This window comes from Cavia porcellus, unplaced genomic scaffold (assembly GCF_034190915.1).
Source record: "Cavia porcellus strain 051 isolate PalLab524CR breed Dunkin Hartley unplaced genomic scaffold, mCavPor4.1 scaffold_25, whole genome shotgun sequence".
NCBI classification, from domain to species: domain Eukaryota; kingdom Metazoa; phylum Chordata; class Mammalia; order Rodentia; family Caviidae; genus Cavia; species Cavia porcellus.
In genome coordinates, this window is record NW_026947508.1 from 37,876,052 (window position 1) to 37,897,973 (window position 21,922).

General features: G+C 43.9%; 1 protein-coding gene across 2 annotated transcripts in view; it reads right to left on the reverse strand.

Moving 5' to 3' along the window:
* Window positions 1-21,922, reverse strand: part of Cfap57 (cilia and flagella associated protein 57) — a 68,625-nt gene that overhangs the window by 10,294 nt on the left and 36,409 nt on the right. For both annotated transcript variants that reach the window (XM_063236341.1, XM_003462517.5), the window contains exons 10-21: window positions 20,471-20,683; window positions 19,408-19,581; window positions 16,038-16,199; window positions 13,390-13,545; window positions 12,119-12,212; window positions 11,358-11,548; window positions 10,651-10,824; window positions 8,897-9,055; window positions 6,081-6,224; window positions 2,464-2,580; window positions 619-753; window positions 375-518 (exon numbers count right to left, since the gene is read on the reverse strand). In XM_063236341.1, coding sequence (XP_063092411.1) covers window positions 375-518; window positions 619-753; window positions 2,464-2,580; window positions 6,081-6,224; window positions 8,897-9,055; window positions 10,651-10,824; window positions 11,358-11,548; window positions 12,119-12,212; window positions 13,390-13,545; window positions 16,038-16,199; window positions 19,408-19,581; window positions 20,471-20,683 — 1,863 coding nt within the window. The remainder of the gene's footprint in view (window positions 1-374; window positions 519-618; window positions 754-2,463; window positions 2,581-6,080; window positions 6,225-8,896; window positions 9,056-10,650; window positions 10,825-11,357; window positions 11,549-12,118; window positions 12,213-13,389; window positions 13,546-16,037; window positions 16,200-19,407; window positions 19,582-20,470; window positions 20,684-21,922) is intronic.

Sequence of the window (21,922 nt, forward strand, 5' to 3'; positions counted from 1 at the left end):
CTCAGGATTAACCCGGATAGCTGAGATAACCTGGATGAAGGTCCAAAGGGGCTTGGGGTCCCTGAGAGGAGTGACAGTGGACACAGGCATGCTTTACGTAGGGATGGAGTGGGGAAAGGAACAGGGGTTCCTGAAGTGAGAAGGACCTTGGTGGCATGGAGGTGCTTAGAAAGACTGGTGCGCTCTTGGCCATGGTTACTTCCAGTATGGCGTCTGGGAGGTCAGAGGATTGGGGCTGAAAGAAAGCCATATGGGAAGCTAGTGAGTCCCTTGGATAGCTGCGGAGCCCCAGGGGTGGAGGACTCAGAGGGATCATGGCTCACTTTCCATCTCTGACAGCTCAGCCGCTCAGACAGAGGGATATATGTCAGTACCTGCATGATGCGAACATAGTCAGTACGATGCAGCTCGCTCTCCTTGACCACCTTCTTCTTAATAGTGGCCAGGTTCCTTTCCAGATGTTCCCGCTGGCGGGCATACTCCAGCTGCAAGTCCGTGTTCATCCCTGCTATCTCCACCTGAGATGGTGCAGGGGATCTTCAGTGAGGGAGGGGAAACTTGGAACACACCAAGTGGCACAGGGCAGCCCAGGGTTGGGTGGTGGGAGAGGCTTCTCACCATGTCTGCCCGCTGCACGTAGCTCTCGAAGAGACCTCGGACCTTCTCCTTTAGCAGGTGGGGCTCCTGGATGTAGGCCACACAGTTGTGAAGGTCTGTCTTAAATCGTTTGACCAGTGCTTCCAAGTCTCGCTCCTGCAATTGGATATTTACTTTGGCACTTCAGGATGCTCTGCAGGGGCTACAGGGAGAGGCTGCAGGCACAGAAAGGGACTTACAGCTGATCACCGTCAGCCATACTGGGCATGGAAACCTGTGTGGGCCCAGAGCTGAAAGGATGACCGTGAAACCTTTGTGTACCTGCTGGGGCTGGGCGAGTGGCCTCATGGCCTCAACATAACCTCAGAGCCTCTTCTTCCTTTCTTTCTTTTTTGTTTTTACAGTACTGGGGATTGAACCCAGAGTCTTTGCACTGAGCTATGTCTCAAGCTCTTTATGTTTTTATTTTATTTTTTTAAATTTTGAGACAGGGTCTCTCAAGTCACTAAATTGTCCAGGCTGGGCCTAACTTGCTATCTTCTTGTCTCAGTTTCCAGAGTACTGGGATTACAGGCGTGTGTCACCATTCTTGACTCTAGGGCTTCATTTTAAAAATGAAAACAAAGAGACAGACACACAGACAGACAGATACACACAGGGCTTCCTTTACGGCTTGGGAATCTTTTCAGAATTATCAACTTTAAAAGAAAAAAGAGCCAGGCGTGGTGGTTCATGCCTGTAATCCCAGTACTCAGGAGGCTGAGGCAGGAGGATCACTGTGAGTTAGAGGTCAGTCAGGGCTACATAAGCAAGTTCATGACCTGTCTGTACTACATAGTGATACCCTGACTCAAAAAACCAAAAATAAAAATAAAGATAAAAGTAAGCTTAACCATCTACCCATATTCTTTTAGAGTCAAGATAGATGAACAAATTTTCTTTTGCAAATCCCACCCATGGTGTTCATGTTTCCTGTATGAACTCATTCAGATGGTCAGAACTGCTGTATGGATGGGTGGGGAGGAAGCCCCCTCCAGCGGACTGCCTCATCTGTACACTGGGGCAAGCTCCCTCTCCTTGATCATGAGTTCTTTGAATCCTGTCTTCCCCTATCATATCTACAGAGGGTCTTTCTTATCTCCTCACTCTCATGTCTTTTACCCACATTCCATAATTTTCTACCATGCACTGTACTATGCATGTGCTATAGAACACTTATCAGCTTTTCCAGCTTGTGAGGGGCAGGACCTAAATCTGTCTATTTCAGTGATAAAGCTTATAGTATTATCTTGCACAGGAGTAAATGCTTGATATGGAGGATGAAAAAATTCAGTCTGACTCAGCAAACATTATGGGATGGCCTGCAACAAAGGAAGAGGACAAGATCATATCATGGCCCAGGACCAGAAGACCCAGTTTCCTGAACTGACTCTATAAGCTAGCTGGAGGTGTCGGATGAAGTTTAACCTCCTACTTTTTCTGGCCTTACTTCACTTATTTATATTGTGAAAAGACCAGTATAGATCTCTGAGGTTGTCTTAGCCTCAGCAGTTCACTGACTGCAAGTGACCTGTCTGGGCAGGTTCCTCCCTATGCCAAAGAAGCCAAAGGCTAAGTGTTCCTGTGAAACCAGCTTCCCAACTCTGATCCCTGTACCCAAGTCACTTTATACTCTTGGTTGGACTCAGTCATGTACCCTTGCATGGGCCTGGAGTCAAGCAGGGCTGTGGGAAAGAAAACTGTGTGAGTTAAAATGGGAAGTGTATCTTAGCAATGGGCTGGCTGTCTCTAAGAAGCCAGCTGTCCGTGGCAGGAATGTACCAGATCCTGAGTCCAAGAACTGCCAGACTCTGAAAAACCTCACACCTTCTGTCTTTCTTTGCGCATCTCCTGATCCGTGGCTCTCAGTTTGTGCCACAGCTCCGTGATGTTCAGCTCCAGTTGCGTGTTCTGTTTATGGAAACGCTCCAGCTCAGCTTCCATCTATAGAGACAAGGGAAAAAGAGTCAAGAACAAGGAAGCAAAATAATGGAAATTATATATATATATATATATATATATTATTATTATTTTTTTTTTTTTGTCTTTTTCCTTTTTATCAGTACCAGGGATTGAACTCACAACCGCCTGCTTGCAAGGCAGGTGCTTATGCCGCTGAGCTAAATCCCCAGCCCCTGGAAATTATATTTAAGAGCTGGAATCTTTCGGTGGCAATTGTCCCTGATACGCGAGGGTTCTTTTCTGGTCCCCACTTATCTCAGCTGGAATAAAACCTTTCTCATCCCTTCCTGCCCTGGAGGTCCCTACCCAGAAGTCCCTACCTGTTTGACTAGTGTCAGTGTGGGGCTACATATTTCTAGGACAAGGTGGGAGTTTCCCTCTTAGTCACCTTCCCTTTCCTAAACCATGCTGATTCTTTACTAGTCTTGTATTCCTTCTAACTTGATAATTCTCAAGTACTGAAATCTCAGCTAACATGAGGCAGGGTTCTCCAGAGAAGCACTTGTCCTGTTTTGTGAGCTTGTATGAGTGAAACTTAAGCCTTGGGAGGCACTGTCACTCAAAAGCATAAATTAGGGTAGATTGGAAAGCAGAGTTTTAAGGTGCTAGCATGACATGGTGCCATCTCCAACCTAAGGCATAAAACAGGAAAGAGGAGGCTAAGAAGGAGCCTCTGCTTCACCATCCTGTTGAATCAAGAAATGCTACCAATGAGCTTCTGAAATATTTTCAATTCATCACTGCGTTTCTGTTAACTAAAGACTTGTGACTATTAACTGGGCACGGACTAAAACAGGCTGTGTGCAAGCTGTCAGTGGACCTAATTCCTGCCCAAAGCAAAGATAATGTTTCATTTGCACACCAACTTGGGTGGCTTCTAGTATTCCTGTTAGCAGGGAGCTGGAGACGGAACAGTTCTTTTCTGTGTGTGTGTGTGGCTGGGTGGAGTGGCCCCCATGTCCTTGGTCAGATTTTGACTCTTGCTTCTTGTGAGCTAGCAGAGGCCTTATGGAGCCACTTTCCCATTCTGAACACAAGAAAGCAGCTTTTAGAAGATTGTTTTCTTCATTATTAGAAGCATTTTATTAGAAACTGTAGCTCTTTGACACAGAGGCCTAAACATAGGACTCAATAAATAAATATTTGATGAATGAATGAATGAGTGGCAAGTATGGTGGGCAGAGGGAGCAATAGTTAGGGATGTGGAGGGGCTGGAAACACCTGCCTCTGAAAGAGTAGTGATAACATAAACAGGTCATGCTGGCAGAGAATACCCAGCAAGGGTGATCGCTGTACAGCGAAAGAATGTGCTCATTACAAAGGGCTGTTCAGCTGTCACAGGTGAAGGGATACAGCATTGATTAAGCAGTGGTTTCTGTCTTCAAGAAACTGCAAGTCTAGAGGGATAAAAGAAGTAAGTCAGATGTTAACGTAGAAAGGGATAAACACTATATATTTAAGGTGGAAAGTGTCCTGTGCATGTGCAGGGGCAGTGAGCAACTGGTCCCTACAAAAGGGATACATCTGTGAGGTTTTGTAGGAAGAGCAAGAATTGCAGCATGAAAGGGGAAGAGAGACGCAGGAAGCACACAGTCCCACACAGAGGACTAGCGGTGTGGCAGCCTGGTGCATTTCTGCAGTCTAGCAGGGTTCAGGGGCCGGCAGGAGGGACGCTGCAGGATGAGAGAGCAGGAAGGGCTGAGAGGTCACCTGGGTTGGGTAACACAGGGCAGATTTGAGTGGTGGGAAGTGTGGCCTTCATCTTGAATGCTCAGGGAGCCACTGAAGGGTTTTCACCAGAAGTGGCAGGAGTGTACTGACATCTTAGAGGGCCTGACATAGAGAGGCTTTACTGGAAAGAACAAGACTGGAGCCAGGCAGACCAACTGGGGCCCCCGGGAATGGTAGCGATGCACACCAGGGATCAGACAACCGGAAGAGAGAAAGGGGCTTCTCCAGTTTGCAGGGCTCCTGAAGGTCATGTCTGAGTGCTTATAAATGACTATGACTTTTTCTCTATTATTTACTTCTGCTCCCCACCCCCACCAAAGGCTCAAATTGTGCTGAGAATAAAAATAATTGTTTTATACAAAAGTTACAAAACATGTGAAATTTGAGTGTTTGTACAACCAGAAGACTAGCTTAGTAGGTGAAGAGGAGGCGTCCCATTTCCAGCATGGAAATTCCAACTACTTTTGCATATATTCCTCATACTCAATGATTCTCAGCAGGGTGGGGCATTCTGACCCCACACCCCAGGAGATATTTCACAATGCCTGGAGACATTTTTGTTTGTAACACCTTCGGTAGGGGGGTGCCAATGGCATTTAGTGGATGGAAACCAGGGGTACTGCTAAATAGCAATACAGTTCCTCCACAGCAGAGAATTTTCTATCCCCCAATTTTTCGTTTTGTTTTGTTTTGAGGTAGGCTCTCACTATATAATCCAGTGTGACCTTGAGCTCACTATGTAGGCCAGGGTGGCCTTAAACTCATGGCAGTCCTGCTTCAGCCTCCCAAATGCTGGGACACAGCTGTGTGCTACCACACTCACCACCAATGTTGTTAGTGTTGATGTTGAGAAGCCCTGCAATAGATGAATGAGTGAAGACTAAATCACCAAGGTTCTGGAAACCCCTCTCCTAGGAACCAAGAGGGAGCTTGGAGTTGACAGAGAAGCTTGAAGGGCAAAACCTGAATCAAAGAAGGTTATATGTCCATTCGCAGAGATCCTAGCTCTACCCTAGTTCTACCTAGCCAAGATCTTGAGACTTCCTTTCTATAGAAGAGAAACTGCAAGGCAGGTTGATCCCAAGGTCAGAGGCTCCTAGAAGGAACCAAGCCCAGGCAGGGGAGGCGGCCAGGTGAACCCCTGTGATAAGGAAATGCAATGTGCAGAGAGCCCAGTGGACAAAAAGAGAATACTTATACCTCATTAGACTCTTGGAAACACCTAAATGAACTCAGTCCTCTCTGCCTTCATCCTGTTTGTCTGCCAGAGCACATTCTAGATTGTGCCTCTCTCCAGCTCAAGAGCCTTAGGTGACTTTCCTTCCTTATCGGATGAATTCCAAACCTCATGGCTTATCGGAAGGCCTACCAACAAAACACTTGCCATTTGAGAAGCGCGTCCCTGGGGTGTGTTTGGTGGTGAGCCTGTTGGTTGAGTACACACTGCCCCCTGGTGGCAGAACACCCAATAGCTGTGTATTCCTTTTGAATACTTGGACCCACACACTAAGGTGTGAGTGGGGCCAAAGCCCACTCAAGGTCCCGCAGTAAGTTAAATCCTGAAGTACTATGCTATGAACCGTCAGTTGGTCCAGGGCCTTCCAGGCATCCTGTGTGGAGTGGCTGCTGCACATACCCTGGAAACAGAGAGGAGCTGTGGAAGAGTCTTCTGTTATTCTCTCCAGGCCAGCCAGAGACAATGCAGGAGAAAAAAGACCCTGAGAGGTCAGGGTATCATAGATGGCTCTTACCTCCTGAATTTGTTCCTTCATCACCTTGATCTCATTCTCTCGAGGTTCTATTTGCTTCTTCAGCTCCTTTATTTTATAGTCGAGCACAAACTTGAATTTCTCTAGTTCTTGGTTTTTTTTTTTCAGATCATAAATTCGCTTCTCCTGAGGGTGGGATGCGAGAAGTGTGAGCTATCTCAAGGCCCTGGTACATGGTCTCCCTTGAGGACACATAACATAAATCCTGTGACTCTCCTGATTGAGGAGACTACAGACATGTCACTGGCGGTACAAAGGCCGCCTCTGCCCACTAGGCTATCGTACTGACTCCTTGCCTTCTGCACCAGGAACTTCACTCACTCACTTGTTCATTCACATGTGGTTCTGGAGGACTGAAGCTCCCATCCTGCACTGCAGCTCGTCTACAATGTGGCCCTGACACTTCTCTTAGGAGATGGAATCTAATTCCCTTCCCTTGCTTCTGGTTGGACTTGAGACTCATTCATAACACAAAGAATGTAACTGAAGGGCTTCTAGGTTAGAAAGCCAAGCAGCTGCCACTTGGCTTTCTTGGGATAGCTGCTCTGAGGGAAGCCATCTGCTATGTAAGAAGTACTGCTAGAGAGCAGAGACTCTGGTTGAAAGATCCAGCCTTCCTGACTGCTTGCCAGGGTGCTGGGCATATGAGAGAAGAAGCCACTTTGGATGGTACCCTCCAGGTTTCAGCTATTGGAGTCATTCTTGATCTTCCCAAGTGAGGCCCCAGATATCAGGGACCAAACAAGCCATCTGTTATACCCTGTGCAAATTCTATATTCAGATGTTCAGAGGTGGAGATTTTGGAAAGTGATTGGATCATGGGGGCTCTGTACTCATCAGTGGATGAATTCACTGATGACTTTATAGCTGAATGTGCTGTTAGTAGCAGGGCCCATTTGGAGGAGGTGGATTGCTGGTATATCTCTCACTCTGGTCCTTTCCCCTTTCTCTGGTTCCTGGCTGCTATAAGTTGAATAGATTTCTTCTAGCAGGCCCTCTGCCATGCTACTTCTGCCTTGGAACCAGCTGATTATGGACTGAACTCTTGGAAACTGTGAGCCAAAATAAATCTTTTCTCCTTTAAATTGTATATATTAGGTATTTTGTCCCAGCAATTAAACAGTGATTGACACAAATAGTTGTTGCTTTTCATTACTAAGCTTTCAGGTAATTCAGTGCACAATAAAACTAATTGGGTCTAGCCACCCATAAAATATTTACTGAGTGAAGGTCTTTTGCCAAGTACTGGAATTCCAAATATAAGGGTGACACTGTCCCTGACCTTAATGATAAAACAGTTGTGAAGGTAGACGTGTAAACAAATACAGCCCTGAAATGTGACAAATGTTACACAAGAGGGAGGCATAGAAGGCATGGTATGTACCGAGGGTGCTAAGAATGACCCGCTTTGGTATGAAGTGGTGATTCACAGGCAGAGTGAGAAACTAGGCTGGGGAGATGGTGGTGGGAGGCAGGAGTCTTGCTTGTTGGAATAAAGATTCCAGAATTTACCCTGTAGATCAGGGTTGGCAAACTCAGCTTAGGGGCTGAATTCGCCTATTTTGTAAAATTGTATTGGACCATAGACACGTTCATTCATTTATATTTTGTTTGTGGGTTGTATGGTGCCTACAGTTGATTGTTTGAAACAGAGGCCGTATGGCCATAGATCCTAAAGTATTTACCATCTAGTCCTTTATTAAAAGAATAAAGCTTGCCGACTCCTACTGTAGGCCATAGGGAGCTACTAAGAGATTTTAAGTGGGAGAGTGATGCAAGTCCATTTGCATTCTGGCAGCTCTGGTGGTGCGAATCAAGAATGTGAAGTGGAAAGGCCTGGGTAGGAGCTTGTTGCAGTTTTACAGGTCAGGAGGCCTTGGTCTGTTTCTTGTCAACAGTCTCCCTGGGAATCTGAAGAGTGCTTTGGGTGTTTCCCCTAAACACCCTCGCTTCATATATAACATCCACATGCAGAAGTGGAATGCAGGCACTATTCCAGGTAACCCCAAAAAGGTCTCTTGAGGTAGTTATTATCTCAATTTTACATGTGAGAAAAATGAAGCCTAGAGAAGTTGCCAAAGTATAGCGTCCAGGAAATAGAAGGACCTGTGCTGGAACCTGCTTATCTAAAGGCAAATCTCACGCTCAACCACAGGAGAATTCTGTCTGGCTAAAGCAACAGACATAAAGTGGAAGAAGAAGAGAGCTTGGAGCTTGCTTAAGAGAACGATTCTAAATTCTAGGTACTGAGGTGTTGGCCTCCCGAAAGTGCGTCTGTCTTTCTGAGTAATTTGTGGGAAAGGAAGCCTAAGAAGTGGTAGCAGCTTCCTGGGGGTACGCACTGGTTATAGGGCTGAGCCTAGGGGATTCTGTGCCTAGTTAGTGGGCCATGCGGGCAATGTGACAGATGAGCTTCCCTCAGCTTGCAGAGCTGTGTTATCCTAGGATACCTGAAGAAGTGGAGGGTTAGGGGCTTTGGAGATTCTTAACCCAGGCCTAGCTCCTATAAACTGTATGACCTTAGGCAGGATACTCAACCTCTTGGGACTCAGTTCTCTGAGCCATTAACTCTGGACTGCTCACACCCATGGCTGTTGGCAGACCTCAATGTGATGTGTTCACAGTAATTAGTCCAGGGCCACACACATAGCAGACACTTCACTGACAACTCCTCTCCATCAAGTTAAAGACATTTATCCGGAAACCAGGGGCCTGTTCCTTCTCAGGTCTTGTCCCATGGCCCACACCCCTCTGGGCCATTGCTGGGGGAAGAACGTGTGATGAAGACGAAGCTTTACCTTATCTTGGATTGTCTCATCTCTTTCCTGGATCTCTCGCTTGAGGCCTTGTATGTCCTTTTCCAGTGACTTAATGACTCCCTGCAACTTTACCTGCTCTCCTTTCATAGTCTCAATGTCATTTGTTCGCTCTTCAATCTCCTTCTGTAGACTGTTGAACTGAAGACACAAACAACAACAGCAAAGACCACTATTGGTTTTATCTTGTCTCTATTCCTCCCAGCTGGCTGAATGCAAAGAGCCCCCATTGCTAACTGAACCGAATCACCTCTCCTTCTGTCAACTGAAAACACGAAGCACTCAACATTTCTGGACATCTGGGTGTAAATTTTTGGAGTATTTGGGACAGTTCAGCAATTTCCCAGGTCAAAAGGATGGTGGAGTATTCCATCTGGTGGTAACCAGGCCCGTTTGTTCTGTGGGAGGAGGGCCTGTTTCTGCACCAAGGCTCCTGAGACCACTTTCCTGAATGCACACAGGGCCTTCCGTGACCACAATGACCTTGAAAGATTGTAAGCAATGGCTTTCCAAGGCCAAAGAGCTTGACCCTGCCTGATAAGACATGGTTACTATGTCTAAGAAGGGAAGGTATGATGTACTAGTAGTATGATCTCTAGCAGGAAGGAGGATGAGCTTGTTTTGAATTTGGCTTCTTTTTTTTTTTTTTTTGGTCTTTTTCATTTTTATCCGTACCAGGGATCGAACTCACGACCGCCTGCTTGCAAGGCAGGTGCTTATGCCGCTGAGCTAAATCCCCAGCCCCTGAATTTGGCTTCTTTAACACTAAATGTTTGGGGAAACTGGCAATTCTACAAAGATCTGAGAATTAGGTCCTCCCTCATTGAACTATCAGCGGGCTAAAAATACCTGCCCCATCTGAAACAAGTCCTTCATATCTACTTGCATCCTCTCCTATTTAGTCGGAACAGGAGCCTGAACTCCCCTTCAGGCCAAGACATTATCTGCCTGATTCTCAGACTTTATTTGCATTTCTGTCAGACCCTGCTTGCCCAGAAGTGAGAGGCTAGAGAGTCTCTCGGTGTGCAGGGAGGCTCAGCATCTCTCTGAGAAGGACAGAGTAGGGCAAGCCAGGCAGTGGCTCTTGGTGGATGTGGTGGGGTCAGTTTGTGGTGGGGTCAGTCTGCATCTGCCAGTGCTCCTCTCCTAACCTGCACACCACAGATGGGACATTTGGTGGGGCCTCTCCTCGGCCATCTGTTGCAGCATGCGACTGCAGCTGCACAGCAGATGAGAAAGATTACTTGGAGACAAAATTTAATTCAACCACTGAGAACTCAGAGGGGCTGCTTCTTGGGCAGAAGAGATCATCAGGGAAACAGCAACCAGTTGAGACCTTTGCAGTTGTTTACTTGTAACCCAAGGACATAAGGACAAAAACAGAATAAAAGCATTTTGCAATGTGGTATAGGGGAGTTTTTGTCAGAGGATAGGGTTGGAATGGGATGGTTTATTATATGCCACATGTTGACATCTTATCTGAGAACAGGGGATACAATGGCCAAAGCAATCACCTCTGACAATAATTTGCTCTTAATTCTGCTGACTGTGATTCCACAGATTCTGCTCTAAACCCTAAACATGCATTCTAGGACCATGGGAACTGTTCTTCCCCAGGTCCCTTCCTCATCACACTCAGGTTCAGTCACTCCTTTGGCTGTGTTTCCCCACACCCCAGGTTTCTCTGTGACACTTCCCTTTCTCATTCCGAGGTCTCTCAGGGAACAGCCCAATACCTTCTTCCTCATAATGCCTGTCTCCCCCTTGAGCCGTAGGTTGGATTCCTTTTCATCTCGAAGCTTCTTCTCATACTTGGTTTTGATGTCTTGGATTTCTCGGTCTTCATCTTCTTCAATCTGCTTCTTGGTCTCTTCAAACTCTCGTAGCTGCTGCCTGACGTCTTCCTGTGCCTGGCTCACAGGGAGGGAGAGAGCGTGGTTATGGGAGAGGGATGCATGATGCTCTTGCATTCAGAGGGCCTGGGATGAGACCAACAGAAGAGCCCTGTCATGGGTAACGGGCGACGAATGTTATCAGAGAAATGGAAAAGAAGGCCGGAGGCCCTTTGACCTGTCCACTTCCTTCTTATGTCCCTTCTTTCTTGACCTCAAGCACCCTGTTAACAACATTCCTATACTCTGTTTTGTGTCAGTTCTTGACACTGGAATCCAGGCTTCCTGTATTTTTGCTTCATGGAACTTGTGATGGCTATAATTTCACATTTATTTGTGAAATTACTCTCCCATTAGATGAAAGTTCCTTGAAGACTTACCTTATTTCTAAGGCCCGCTGTTGAATTCTCAGTGAATAGCACAGGCTGGTACCCAGCAGCTACTTAATGAACAAATGAGGGTGTCTCAGATGCTGCCCTCCTGCCCCTTAAGCTAATCCATTTTACCCTTTCTCCATGAATGGGAGGCACAGTTTGGGGTCCTCAGAATACCTCTTCCAGAAGGTTAGTTTTTTCCTGCAGCTTGGCTTCATAAAACTCAGTCAGCTCCTCCAGGGCCTGGCTCTTGGTCTCATCATTGTCCCGAAGCTGTTTTTCATACTCCTCTTGCATCCTCTGGGACTTGAGCTGCAGCTCCTGGTACTTCTCATATTCTAGCAGCAACTTTTGGTTATTGCAACACTCTGGAGAGAGAAGCAAGCCGGTGGAGTGAGCAGCACCAGCCTCAGGGACACCCAGGAGCCCGTGCTTTCTCAGCCATTCCACCCCGGCCAGAGCAGCTGCCTCCAGAGCCGAGGGCTTGAGGACCTGCCCATCTTTCCTGCTTCATTCCATGTCTTGTCAGGCAGCCTAACTTCCTATGTTCCCTTCTGGGCAGATGCAGAGAAGGTATTTGAGGGGATCAGAGCCAAGAAGAAATGTCCTGAATGTGTAAAACAGGCATCGGTATCCCTGTTTTACAGAAGAGTAAACAGGCTTAGTAAGGTGACCCCATCGACCTAGCGAATGAGTGGTAAGTGGGAACCCATGGCAGTTTTTCTTATTGGCATGCAGCAGGTGTTCAATGAGTGGGTAAATATACAGGGCTAAAAGTCATAGCCAGTTTGGAGGATACACACAGCTGTTTCATAGACAGCCATAGTCCCTGGGACTCCTGCTGTGTCTGGGGGACTCACCAACGTTCACCCCAACCTTCCTCTTTCTAACTCTTAGCAGCCACCCTCAGCCCATGTAGCTTCCATTTGTGGGCTCACCCAGGTCTTGCAGTTCCTGGCTTTGTTTATTTATGAGTCCTTCCATGCGTTCACGGTGATATATCTCCTGCTTCTCTTTATCTGTTTTTAAAACCTACAACACAGCCACATTTCCACATTTCTGTACATCTGCTAAAGGCACTACCAGGACAAGAACTAATTTTATAAGTAACACTTTCCGTTGCTCACAAATATCTCTTAAGCCCTTATTTTGCACCAAACATTGTTTTCTAGAGCAAAACAAAAATGCTCTATTAGTTTTTATTCTGCTCTGAAATTTGTACTATATATACACTATATTCTGCTCTGAAAGTTGTATGGTTCGCTTATTTATATCCTTGCAACATGGTGAAAACCCAAACTGAATGGGTTTGTCAGTGATAAGTGTATTGGATACGTGTTGAGTAGATTTTAGGAAATAATAGAACTCACTAGAATCTTCTGTTGCCTGCACACTGCTGTCAACTAACCCCACAGGTATGTTAATGTGTGCTTCTAAGTGTCTCCTGTAACTGCAGGACAGCAGGACAGCTCCTTGTAGGCCGAGGAGCTGCCATCACAGACCTAACTCTATTCTGGGCTTATACAGGGCACCAAATAAATGTTCACTGACTAAACTAATGAAGTTATAAGTGAGTGGATTAATAAAATTAATAGCTAGTTTTAATCAAATTTTCTGACTGATTGAGATACCATAAAAAAACAAAAAACTCTTGAACAAAAGATTGGGGACTTTGGATGTGGGGTCAGATAGATTTGGGTAGACAAAATCCTGGAAGAGTCCTACATCAGATCTAACTACCTAGAGAGACCACTGAGCATAATTTTATCTGACAATCTAGGGATCAATATTCTGCCAGCTCTTTCCTTCCTATACTTTTTGTGCTTTCTTTTCACTTTGTTTTGAAAACAGTTTGTCCATATGACAAAAGTAATAAATTCCCATTGTAGGAAATTTGGAAGTTATAGAAAATTATAAAGAATAAAATTTAAATTATCCGTAATCCCAATTTCCAGAGATAGTTATGTTGTTACCTGGTTTCTGTATTTATTTTACCAAATAAATACTATTCACTGTAGAGAATTTTATATTTTACTTTTTTTCTACTTATAGCCTGATTAAGCATTTCTGACATAGTCAACTATACTTAACAACTGAACATTACCCTGTATCTTTTTGTTTGAGTCTAACTTAGACAATATTGCTGGCCCTGTGTTGAGTAGAGTGAATATTTCTTATTACTTGTGGCTTTTGGCTCTCTCAAACACACCTGGTTTTTTGTTTTCAAGGACTCCATTTCCTGGATAAACTTGTCTGTTAGCTCCTTAATCTTCTCAGAATAGTTTATATCTTTGAGTCGAAGTTGATACTCGTTCTCCATTTTTAATTCTTCCACACGAGTCTTCAGCTCCATCATAACCTGAGCCTTTGGGAAAAGACACAAAGTTGAGTATTCACAGTGGGATGAACCAGAATTTTGAAATCTGTGGCCTGGACCTGAGCCCTGCAACTCTTCCTACCTTGGAACTCAACATGTCTCAACTAGAACTTGTCATCCCCTCTTCCTGCAAAAGATACATAGGCTAACAAGGTGGAGCCAAAGGAGCTTTTCTCTCTATCCTTACAGTATGCCTTCCGTGATCCACTTTTTGACATGTGATGATTGTAGTACTTGCTCATTGATCATTCTCATTCCATCTTTACATTGTTGCAGAATGATCTCCCCAAGATGCAAATCTTGTCAAGGTGCTCCTTAACTTAAACCTACTAGTGGGTGCTTATGAACAATTTCTGAAGTCTAAAACATAGTATAAAGAATCCCTCATGGTCTCTCTCTGATTCTTTCTCTAACCTTTCTCTGGCACGCGTGTTTTTCTCCAGCCATACCTCTTGGAAGCATCTTCCCCAGAGAACTCCTCAGCAAACACTCATCCTCATTGTGGAAAGCCCTTTCCTGTTTATTGTGGAAGATCCTGTTCTGGCATTATCTAGCCTAGTCAGGATCATTTCTGTGTTTCCATAGCATTATTCTTTTCTAACACTTACTGTACTTCTCCACTACAATTTATCAGGCCCTTCTGCTGGTAAAACTAAAAGGGTAAAACTAAAGGACTTCTATGTCTTCTATGACTCCTTGTCTCTGTAATCCTAGACCTCAGTATAGTCTCAGGTACATAGCAGACCCTCTGTTAATACCAGATGGATGGTGGGTGATGGGTGAATGGGTAAACCCTTAGCTCAGAGGTAGTTCCTTAAAAGGTCACAGAGTACAAAGAAAAAAAGTGAACTGAGCATTCCAGGGAATGTGACTTCTAAGAGAAAGGTGGAGGAGGAGTCAGGGAGGGAGTTGGGGATGAGGAATTAGAAAAACTTATAGAGAATAACCAGAATGTGGGCACTTGTATTCTGAGAAAGAAGGAGGTGCCAGAAAGTGAGCAATATAAACACTCAGAATTTCCTGCTCGGCAGCAGCACTGTCAGGTGGTCAGACCTCAGCTCAGACCTCTTCCGGCCTTGGGGTCAGCCTTCCCTATTTGGCCTCTTCTATTCTCTGTTGAGAACAACGGAGAAGGAAATGGAAAGGTGACATAGTATTTGTCTGCCACAGGGAGGTCAGGCTTTCCCTCCTGCTTTCCTCTTCTCTTGCATTTCCTGCAGAAAATTCCAAGAGGCTCCAGAAAGGATATCCAGGAAAAGCTAGAGCCTTCCATCCTATGTTGTGGCTGCTTTTGCATCACGGTTCTGTTTTACTTGTCTCTATCTTCCATTCGACTGTGAGCTTTTGATCACAGGGCCTGTGCCTGTCCTTTTACACCTGCATCCCACTGTCTAGCTAAAGATCAGATGTCAATAAACTCAGATTCTTGATGAGCAGCAGCAGGAATAGCTTTGGAATTTCCTGGGAATTATCTATTCAGCTTCTCTTGTAGGGAGCATAACACAGAGCTATGTGCTCAAAGTATCTGCAAAAACACTTCTATTCTCCTTGTGGTACTGAGGATTGAAACCAGGGCCTTGCATACACTAAGCAAGTGCTATACCACAGAACTAAATCCCTATCTCTTTTAAAGTTTTGAGACAAGATCTTGCTCAGTTGCCAAGGCTGGCCTTGAACTTGAACCCTTTACCCTAGACTCCTGAGTAGCTGGGATTACATCTGGTTACAAAACATATCTCTGTGGAACATTTACAGAATTAACAGAATGGAATTCCTTTGGTATAGAAAGGAGAGAGGGGCTCTGGATTAGAGTACTGGTCCTATTACTTACCAGCAGTGACTGTGAACACAGCACTCAATCTCTTTAAACAAGCTTTTTGAAACATCAAGCAAATAACAATGTTGTTTTCATAAAGGTGTTGAGAGATTTGAGTGAGAAATAATTATGAAGCAGTTTGCATGATGCCTGCTCCATAGCAAATATGGTTATGATTACTTTTGTAGTCTTATTACTCAGAGGTGTAGATTTTTAAAAGATGGTTCCATGTACTAGCAATTGTTACGTTTCACAGGTGCAAATGGGATATTGGTTTGTGAGCATGATATTATAAATATTTATCAATTGCTTTCAATGTGCCTAGACGTACTAGAAACTACTGGCTAAACAAAGGAAGTGTATGCCAAGGTTCCTGTTCTCAAACAGTAATCAGAAGAAAACAGGATCACAGGACAGAAGTAGAACACACTGTGACCTCAGGGTGATCATGTGGCAGAGAGATGTGCACTGTGAGGGTGGGAACAGAATCAAAGAGCAACAAGGATAGCCTGGCAGTATGGACGCAGATGTGCAGGGGGTTATGGTGACCCGTCCATGGCACAAGGTGCAGCCAGACTTGCAGAGGCCCTTCATGCTGGTCTGAGGAATTTGAATGCAATCTGGTAAGGAACTTGTATTCGTCTTCATTTGAGCTGTTTCTTACCTTCTCTTCCATATCTGTTTTAGTCACAAGCACCTCTTCAGCAAAGCCCACCTCCCTCTCTCGCTTGATTCCTCGACCATCCTTATCAAAGACCTTCCAAGTGAACAGGCAGCCGTCCTCAGCAGCAGTCAGCAGGTACTGGTCATCAAAGGTGAGCAACATCTACAGAGAAAGGCATCACGGAGGGGAAGTTTTCTGGTGCTACAGATGGCTGGGGCTGAGCCAGGTGCCCTGCAAGGCCTTGGCCCACAAAACCCCAGCACAGACTCACAGACTCACAGACTTGGTCCTGGGCAAGGATGAGACAGGAGCCCCCCAGGGGGCTTTCTGTGAATGCGTAAAAGAAGCAAGGCTTTTTCCATATTCCTGATGGGGCTGGAATCTTCAGATAAAACTATCACCCAGAGTGTATACAGAACTTTTAAAACTCAGCAGGAAAACCTGACAATCTGAAGTGGGCACAAATATGAAGAGGTTTCACTGAAATGTATACCAGATGGCAACTATGTACATAGTAGGGTGCTCAACATTCCATTAGGGGGTTGTAAATTAAGACTATGAGGAGATATCACCACATACCTATTAGAGTGCCTAAAATAAAAGAGAGTGATAATATTAAATGTTGGCAATGATGTAGAGAATGAAACATTGCTAGTGGGAATGTAGAATGTTACAGCCATTCCATATAATAACTTGGCAGTTTATTCAAAAACTAAATACTCACTTATCATAGGGTTCAGTAACCATACTCTTGGGACATTTACCCCCGAGTAATGAAAATTTAAGTCCATATAAAAACCTGCATGTGACTATTAGTCATGATAGTAGCTTTATTTGTAATACCTAAAAATCTAGAAAAAAATCCTAGGATGGATGGAAGGTTAAGTAAATTGTAGCTTATTTACAGTGGAATATCATGGATACTATGTGGCAATAAACAGGTATAAATTATTATCATACAAAACAACAACTTGGATAGGTCTGAAGAGCATTATGCTGAAAAAAAAAGGCTACACTCAGAAGTATATGAGTCACTATATAATTATATTGATATAAAATTATCAAACTCAGGGGCTGGGGATTTACTTCAGCAGAGTAAGTGCCTGCCTGGCAAACGTGAGGTCATGGGTTCCATCCTTGGTACAAAAAAAAAAAAAAATCAAAGTGACAAAATTATAGAAAAAGAGAACAAATGAATGGTTGCCAAGGATGAGGTTCAAGGGGAGGGAGGGACGCTGTGACTACATGAGGGGCAGCACGAAGTAGGGCTTGGTGGTTACAGAAAAATTTTCCTATCTTGATGGTGGTGGTGGTTCCACAAAGTATGCTTATGATAATGTGACACAGGTTTACACATATGCAATGCACCAATCTCGGTTTTCTGCTCTGATATTGTACTAGAATGATGTCAAATAGAATTACTGGGGGAAACTGAGTGAAGAATATACAGGGTCTCTAATCCTACTTTTTTGAGGAATCTTCATACTGATTTCCATAGTGGCTGCATCAGTCTACATCCCCACCAACAGTGGAGAAGGGTTCCTTTTTGCTCAGCACTTATTATTGGTTGATTTCTGGATGATAGCCATTCTTTCTGGTATGAGATGGAATCTCAGTGTTTTAATTTGCACCTCTCAGATAACCAATGATGTCTAATATTTTTTCATATATTTTTCATTCATATTTCTTCCTCTGAAAAGTATGTATTCATCTCAGTGGCTCATTTTTGGATTAGGTCATTGAATTTGGGGGGGGTCTAATTTTTTTCAATTCTTTATATTAAGAAGTTTATTTTTAAAGCCCCAGAAATCTCTGTCTAGCTACAGCATCTCTATCTAGGAAGTTAGCCTTAGGAAATAATCAGAGATGCATCTATAAATGTGCAAGTAGAATATCCATTATAGTCTGTAAGATAATTGAAATGACCAGTTGAAAAAGAAGAGTTAACAAGTTATGGTTCATTATATAATAGGATATTTATGTAGCTACTGGTATGCTTTTGAGGGATAGTTAGCTATATGGAAAAATATTTTAGTGGTATTAAGTTTTAAAAAAACCAGGCCACTAAAGAGTAACCCTATCATATGATTTAATGTTATTTAATACACACACAAAACATACATCAGATAGAAATATATCAACATATTTATGATGATTCTACTATGAGGATTTTTACCTCTAAAGACAACATTTCTTCTACAATAACAATTATTCACAAAAACTTAATAGATCTGAAGGGAAAGAGGAGACTATATGTGGTAGCCATTTACATTGGACCCAAGGTCCAGACTCAGCATATGAATATTTTATTTGATAATAAAGTTTTTAAAAGAAAAAAACAGTGTCTACAGGTAAGCCAGTATAAAATTTGAGATATATTTAAAACCCTAGGTCTTCAGGCCATTCATCGGAAATAAGAGAATGGAGAGGGGAGAGGAGACTTATATTTTCCAGTGCCTGTTTTTCTTGGGTTCTGTGTAAACATAGACAAGAATACTTTTTTGTCTGTGAATAACCTTTAATTTGCCATTGGTTATGATTTCTTGGCACCCATGTTTCATTCCAATTTTTATTTTGGCAAAATACATATAACACCATATTAAATTATTTTTTTTTGTCTTTTTTTAGACAGGGTCTTGCTATGCAGTTCAGACTGGCCTTGAGCTCACTTTGTAGCCCAGGCTGGTCTCGAATTTGCAACGATCCTCGCACCTCAGCCTCCCGAGTACTGGGATTATTAGGTGGGAGCTACCACACCCGACTCACCATCTTAACTTTTTACATTTATATTTTGTGTTACAAAACACATTATTAATGCAACCATATAATTCAATAACTCTTGTAAAACTAGAACTCCATGGCCATTAAATAATAATTATTCATTTTTCTTCTTTCAATTATGGAAGCCATAATTGAAAGCCATATGATTTTGACTAAGTATCTTATAAAAGTGGACAACTTTACAAATTACCGGCTTTGGAGGTAATCTTCTGTATTTTCAGGGAGTTTTAGCTGCTAATCTCCTGGGCTATGTATGACTCCTTTTAGCCCATGGCTAATCTCTGGAGAAGGGAGCAGCAGGCAACTCTGCCTGCACTGCAAGATGCGTTGGCCTGGGTGAAACACTGCAATGTCTGTCAAATAGTCCACTATTGTACATATCATAGTGAACAACCTTGTCGTTAATCTTTAGGTGTATGTCAGACTATTTCCTAGGATACATTCCTACAGTAATTTGAACAGGTAGTCAATGGCTTATTGAATCATTACAGATGAATAAAGAGGGAAGTAACACCAGGAGGCTCAGGAATGAAGGACCATCTGGTATGACCTAGAACAGGACCCCTGGTGGAGGGGAGGTCCATCTCACCTTGGTGACAGGACCAGCATGAGCCTGGTACTCATTGAATTCTTTCTGCAAAGGCAGAGGGTACTTCATGGCACGAATGGTTCCCACCGAGGTTCCCACAAACATCATGCGCCCGGAATGTGAGATGGTAATAGCTGTGTAGATGACGTCAAATGCTGACATCTCTCGCAGGATCTGGAACACAGACAGCTCTGTTCAGCTAGGAACAATGGGTGAACAATGTCTCCACTTTCCTGAGCTCATTCTCTTCCTCTTCTTGAATAGCACCCTTAGAGGCCTGCATCATTTGTTTTTCTTTTCTTTACAGAACTTCACATACTAAATAGCACATAAAAGGCAAAAACTAGGATTATCAAGGAAAGCAAAACTCTTACCCAGAGGTGATTTATTCTGGTGCTATAAAACCTGCCACAGAATCAGGACCAGGCTACCTGGGGGTCTGGAGGAGAGTCACCATGCATTAAGGAAATCTGCTCCAGTTAATTTGCTGCTGTGGTAGCCAAACACACTCACGCATCAGCCCCATGAGGGGCTGAGAAAAAGCCAGAGAAATTAGTGAAAATCAGCTGTCACTGGGCTTCTGGAGGATACAAACACATTTGTGTGAAGTGTCCTGGATGAGCCCTCTTCTATGCCCTTAACAATCTCGAGTCAGATGTGATAATTCTAATGTTTCAGAGGTAGGGATTTCAAAAGAATAGAGTTGGCAAACCTAGGTGATAGCAAATAATGGTAGTTGTGTTTTTGCCCCCACTAAGTGTGGACCATGGGGAAGAGTTCACTAGAGACACTGATGAGTCCCATTCCTGGAGGGCAGAAGAGAAGTTACTATGGACGGAGGGCAAAATGGAAGTGGAAAGAGGCTTTACAATTTAACTCAGTCTGAAAGGCTGCTAGGTAGGAAATTTAGGAAGTAATAATAACTTAGCTGACCTAACAGAAGAAATAGCCTGGTGCTATGCAATGAAGAAGAATCCTCTTTTTGGATACATTTTCTTCTGTAGGCACGGAAGGCTCCTGCAGATCTTGCAGCAGCCAAAGGGGTGGGTTGGGGCAGACTCACCGAAGAATCTGCAATCTCCTTGAGGGTCTGATCTGATCCAACAGCAAAGATAATTTTGCCATCAGGGGAGATGGAAACACAGTTATAGTTGCAAGACTTGAGCACACACTCTGTCTCTCTCTTTCCTGAGGACAGATTCCATTCATATACAGCACCATCCGTGCCGGCAGAAATCAGTTTGCTGTCATCTGCATTCCACACAACTGAACGGATCTGCAGGGGTTAAAGCCAGCCAGATAAGAGTGGTACGTGTGTGTGTACACACTCATATACATACCTCAACATAAGAAGGGGATGAACTCCTCAGGTGCACTACGAGATGAAATCAGAATCTTTTGTCCTGCTAGAGGGCTTCCTTTCTATAATTGCAAAACACAATTTCTTGGAAATATTAAAATTTTGGTTTTGAAAAGGGTTGTAAGACACTGAGAACAAACACTCCCATTTCTTCTGCACTTTATGAATGCAAAGACTGAATCATAATGTTATTACCAAATACTGCTATGTCCTAAAAACTTTAATTTTTAAACAATATATATTTATTCACAGGTAGTTATAAAAATAGTACTAAAAAATATAAAAAAAAGAGGGGACTTCCAGACTGGCATGGTAAGGATATCAGCTTGATCTCCCTAGTGGTTAACTGGTAAAAATGATCAAAACAACTATGTAAAGTCTCTGGGAGTTGTTTTAGAATATATGGTGAATGAAGATCCATTCATTCAAGAACATGCACTCTGTCTCAGTAAGAACAGCCTGTGGTTCTTGAACCATGGCTTGCTCTATACCTATGCCAGCTCCAGAAATGGTACTGCTGTGCACTCAGGGCAAGAGCTGCCCAGACCATGGGACTCCTACTCCTTACAGCTCCTGGTTTTAGGCTATGATTTCACCTGGGCATGGGCAGACTGACTGCTAATGTTTCTTACCCCTTACCCCAGGCAGGAGCTGTAGTTCAGGCAGGCATGACTAAGAATACCTGGGCTCCCTTCCACCAGCCGGTCCTCACTGTAAGCAGAAGTTCTACCATAAGTGCAATAGGTGGAGAATAATGATGCTTGATCGCTCCTGCCCCAGTTTGCTGAAGGGTGGAGGTTATTTGCCATGAGGAACAAGTTGAAAAGACCAATGACTTCAGTTTATCCTACTCTCATCCCTCAATTTCTACTCACAGAGTGGTGGAGCTGATCCTGGAAAGCAGGTCCTTGTCCCCAGCTCAGGTACAGTGGAGCAAGGGTTCTGCCCAGGGGAAATTCAGGCTCTGTGACAAGGAGCTCCACAGCCCTGCTAGTGAGGACTGCGTTTAGAACAGAACATGAAAGAGTCTGTGTTTATGGGCATGTGAAAGTCTTGGTGGAGACTAAGAAGAGGCTGATAACCATGATACATGACAGAGCAAAAGAATTTTAATAGAAAGAACAAGGGGAGAGTCAAAGAGAATGTCTTTGGAGG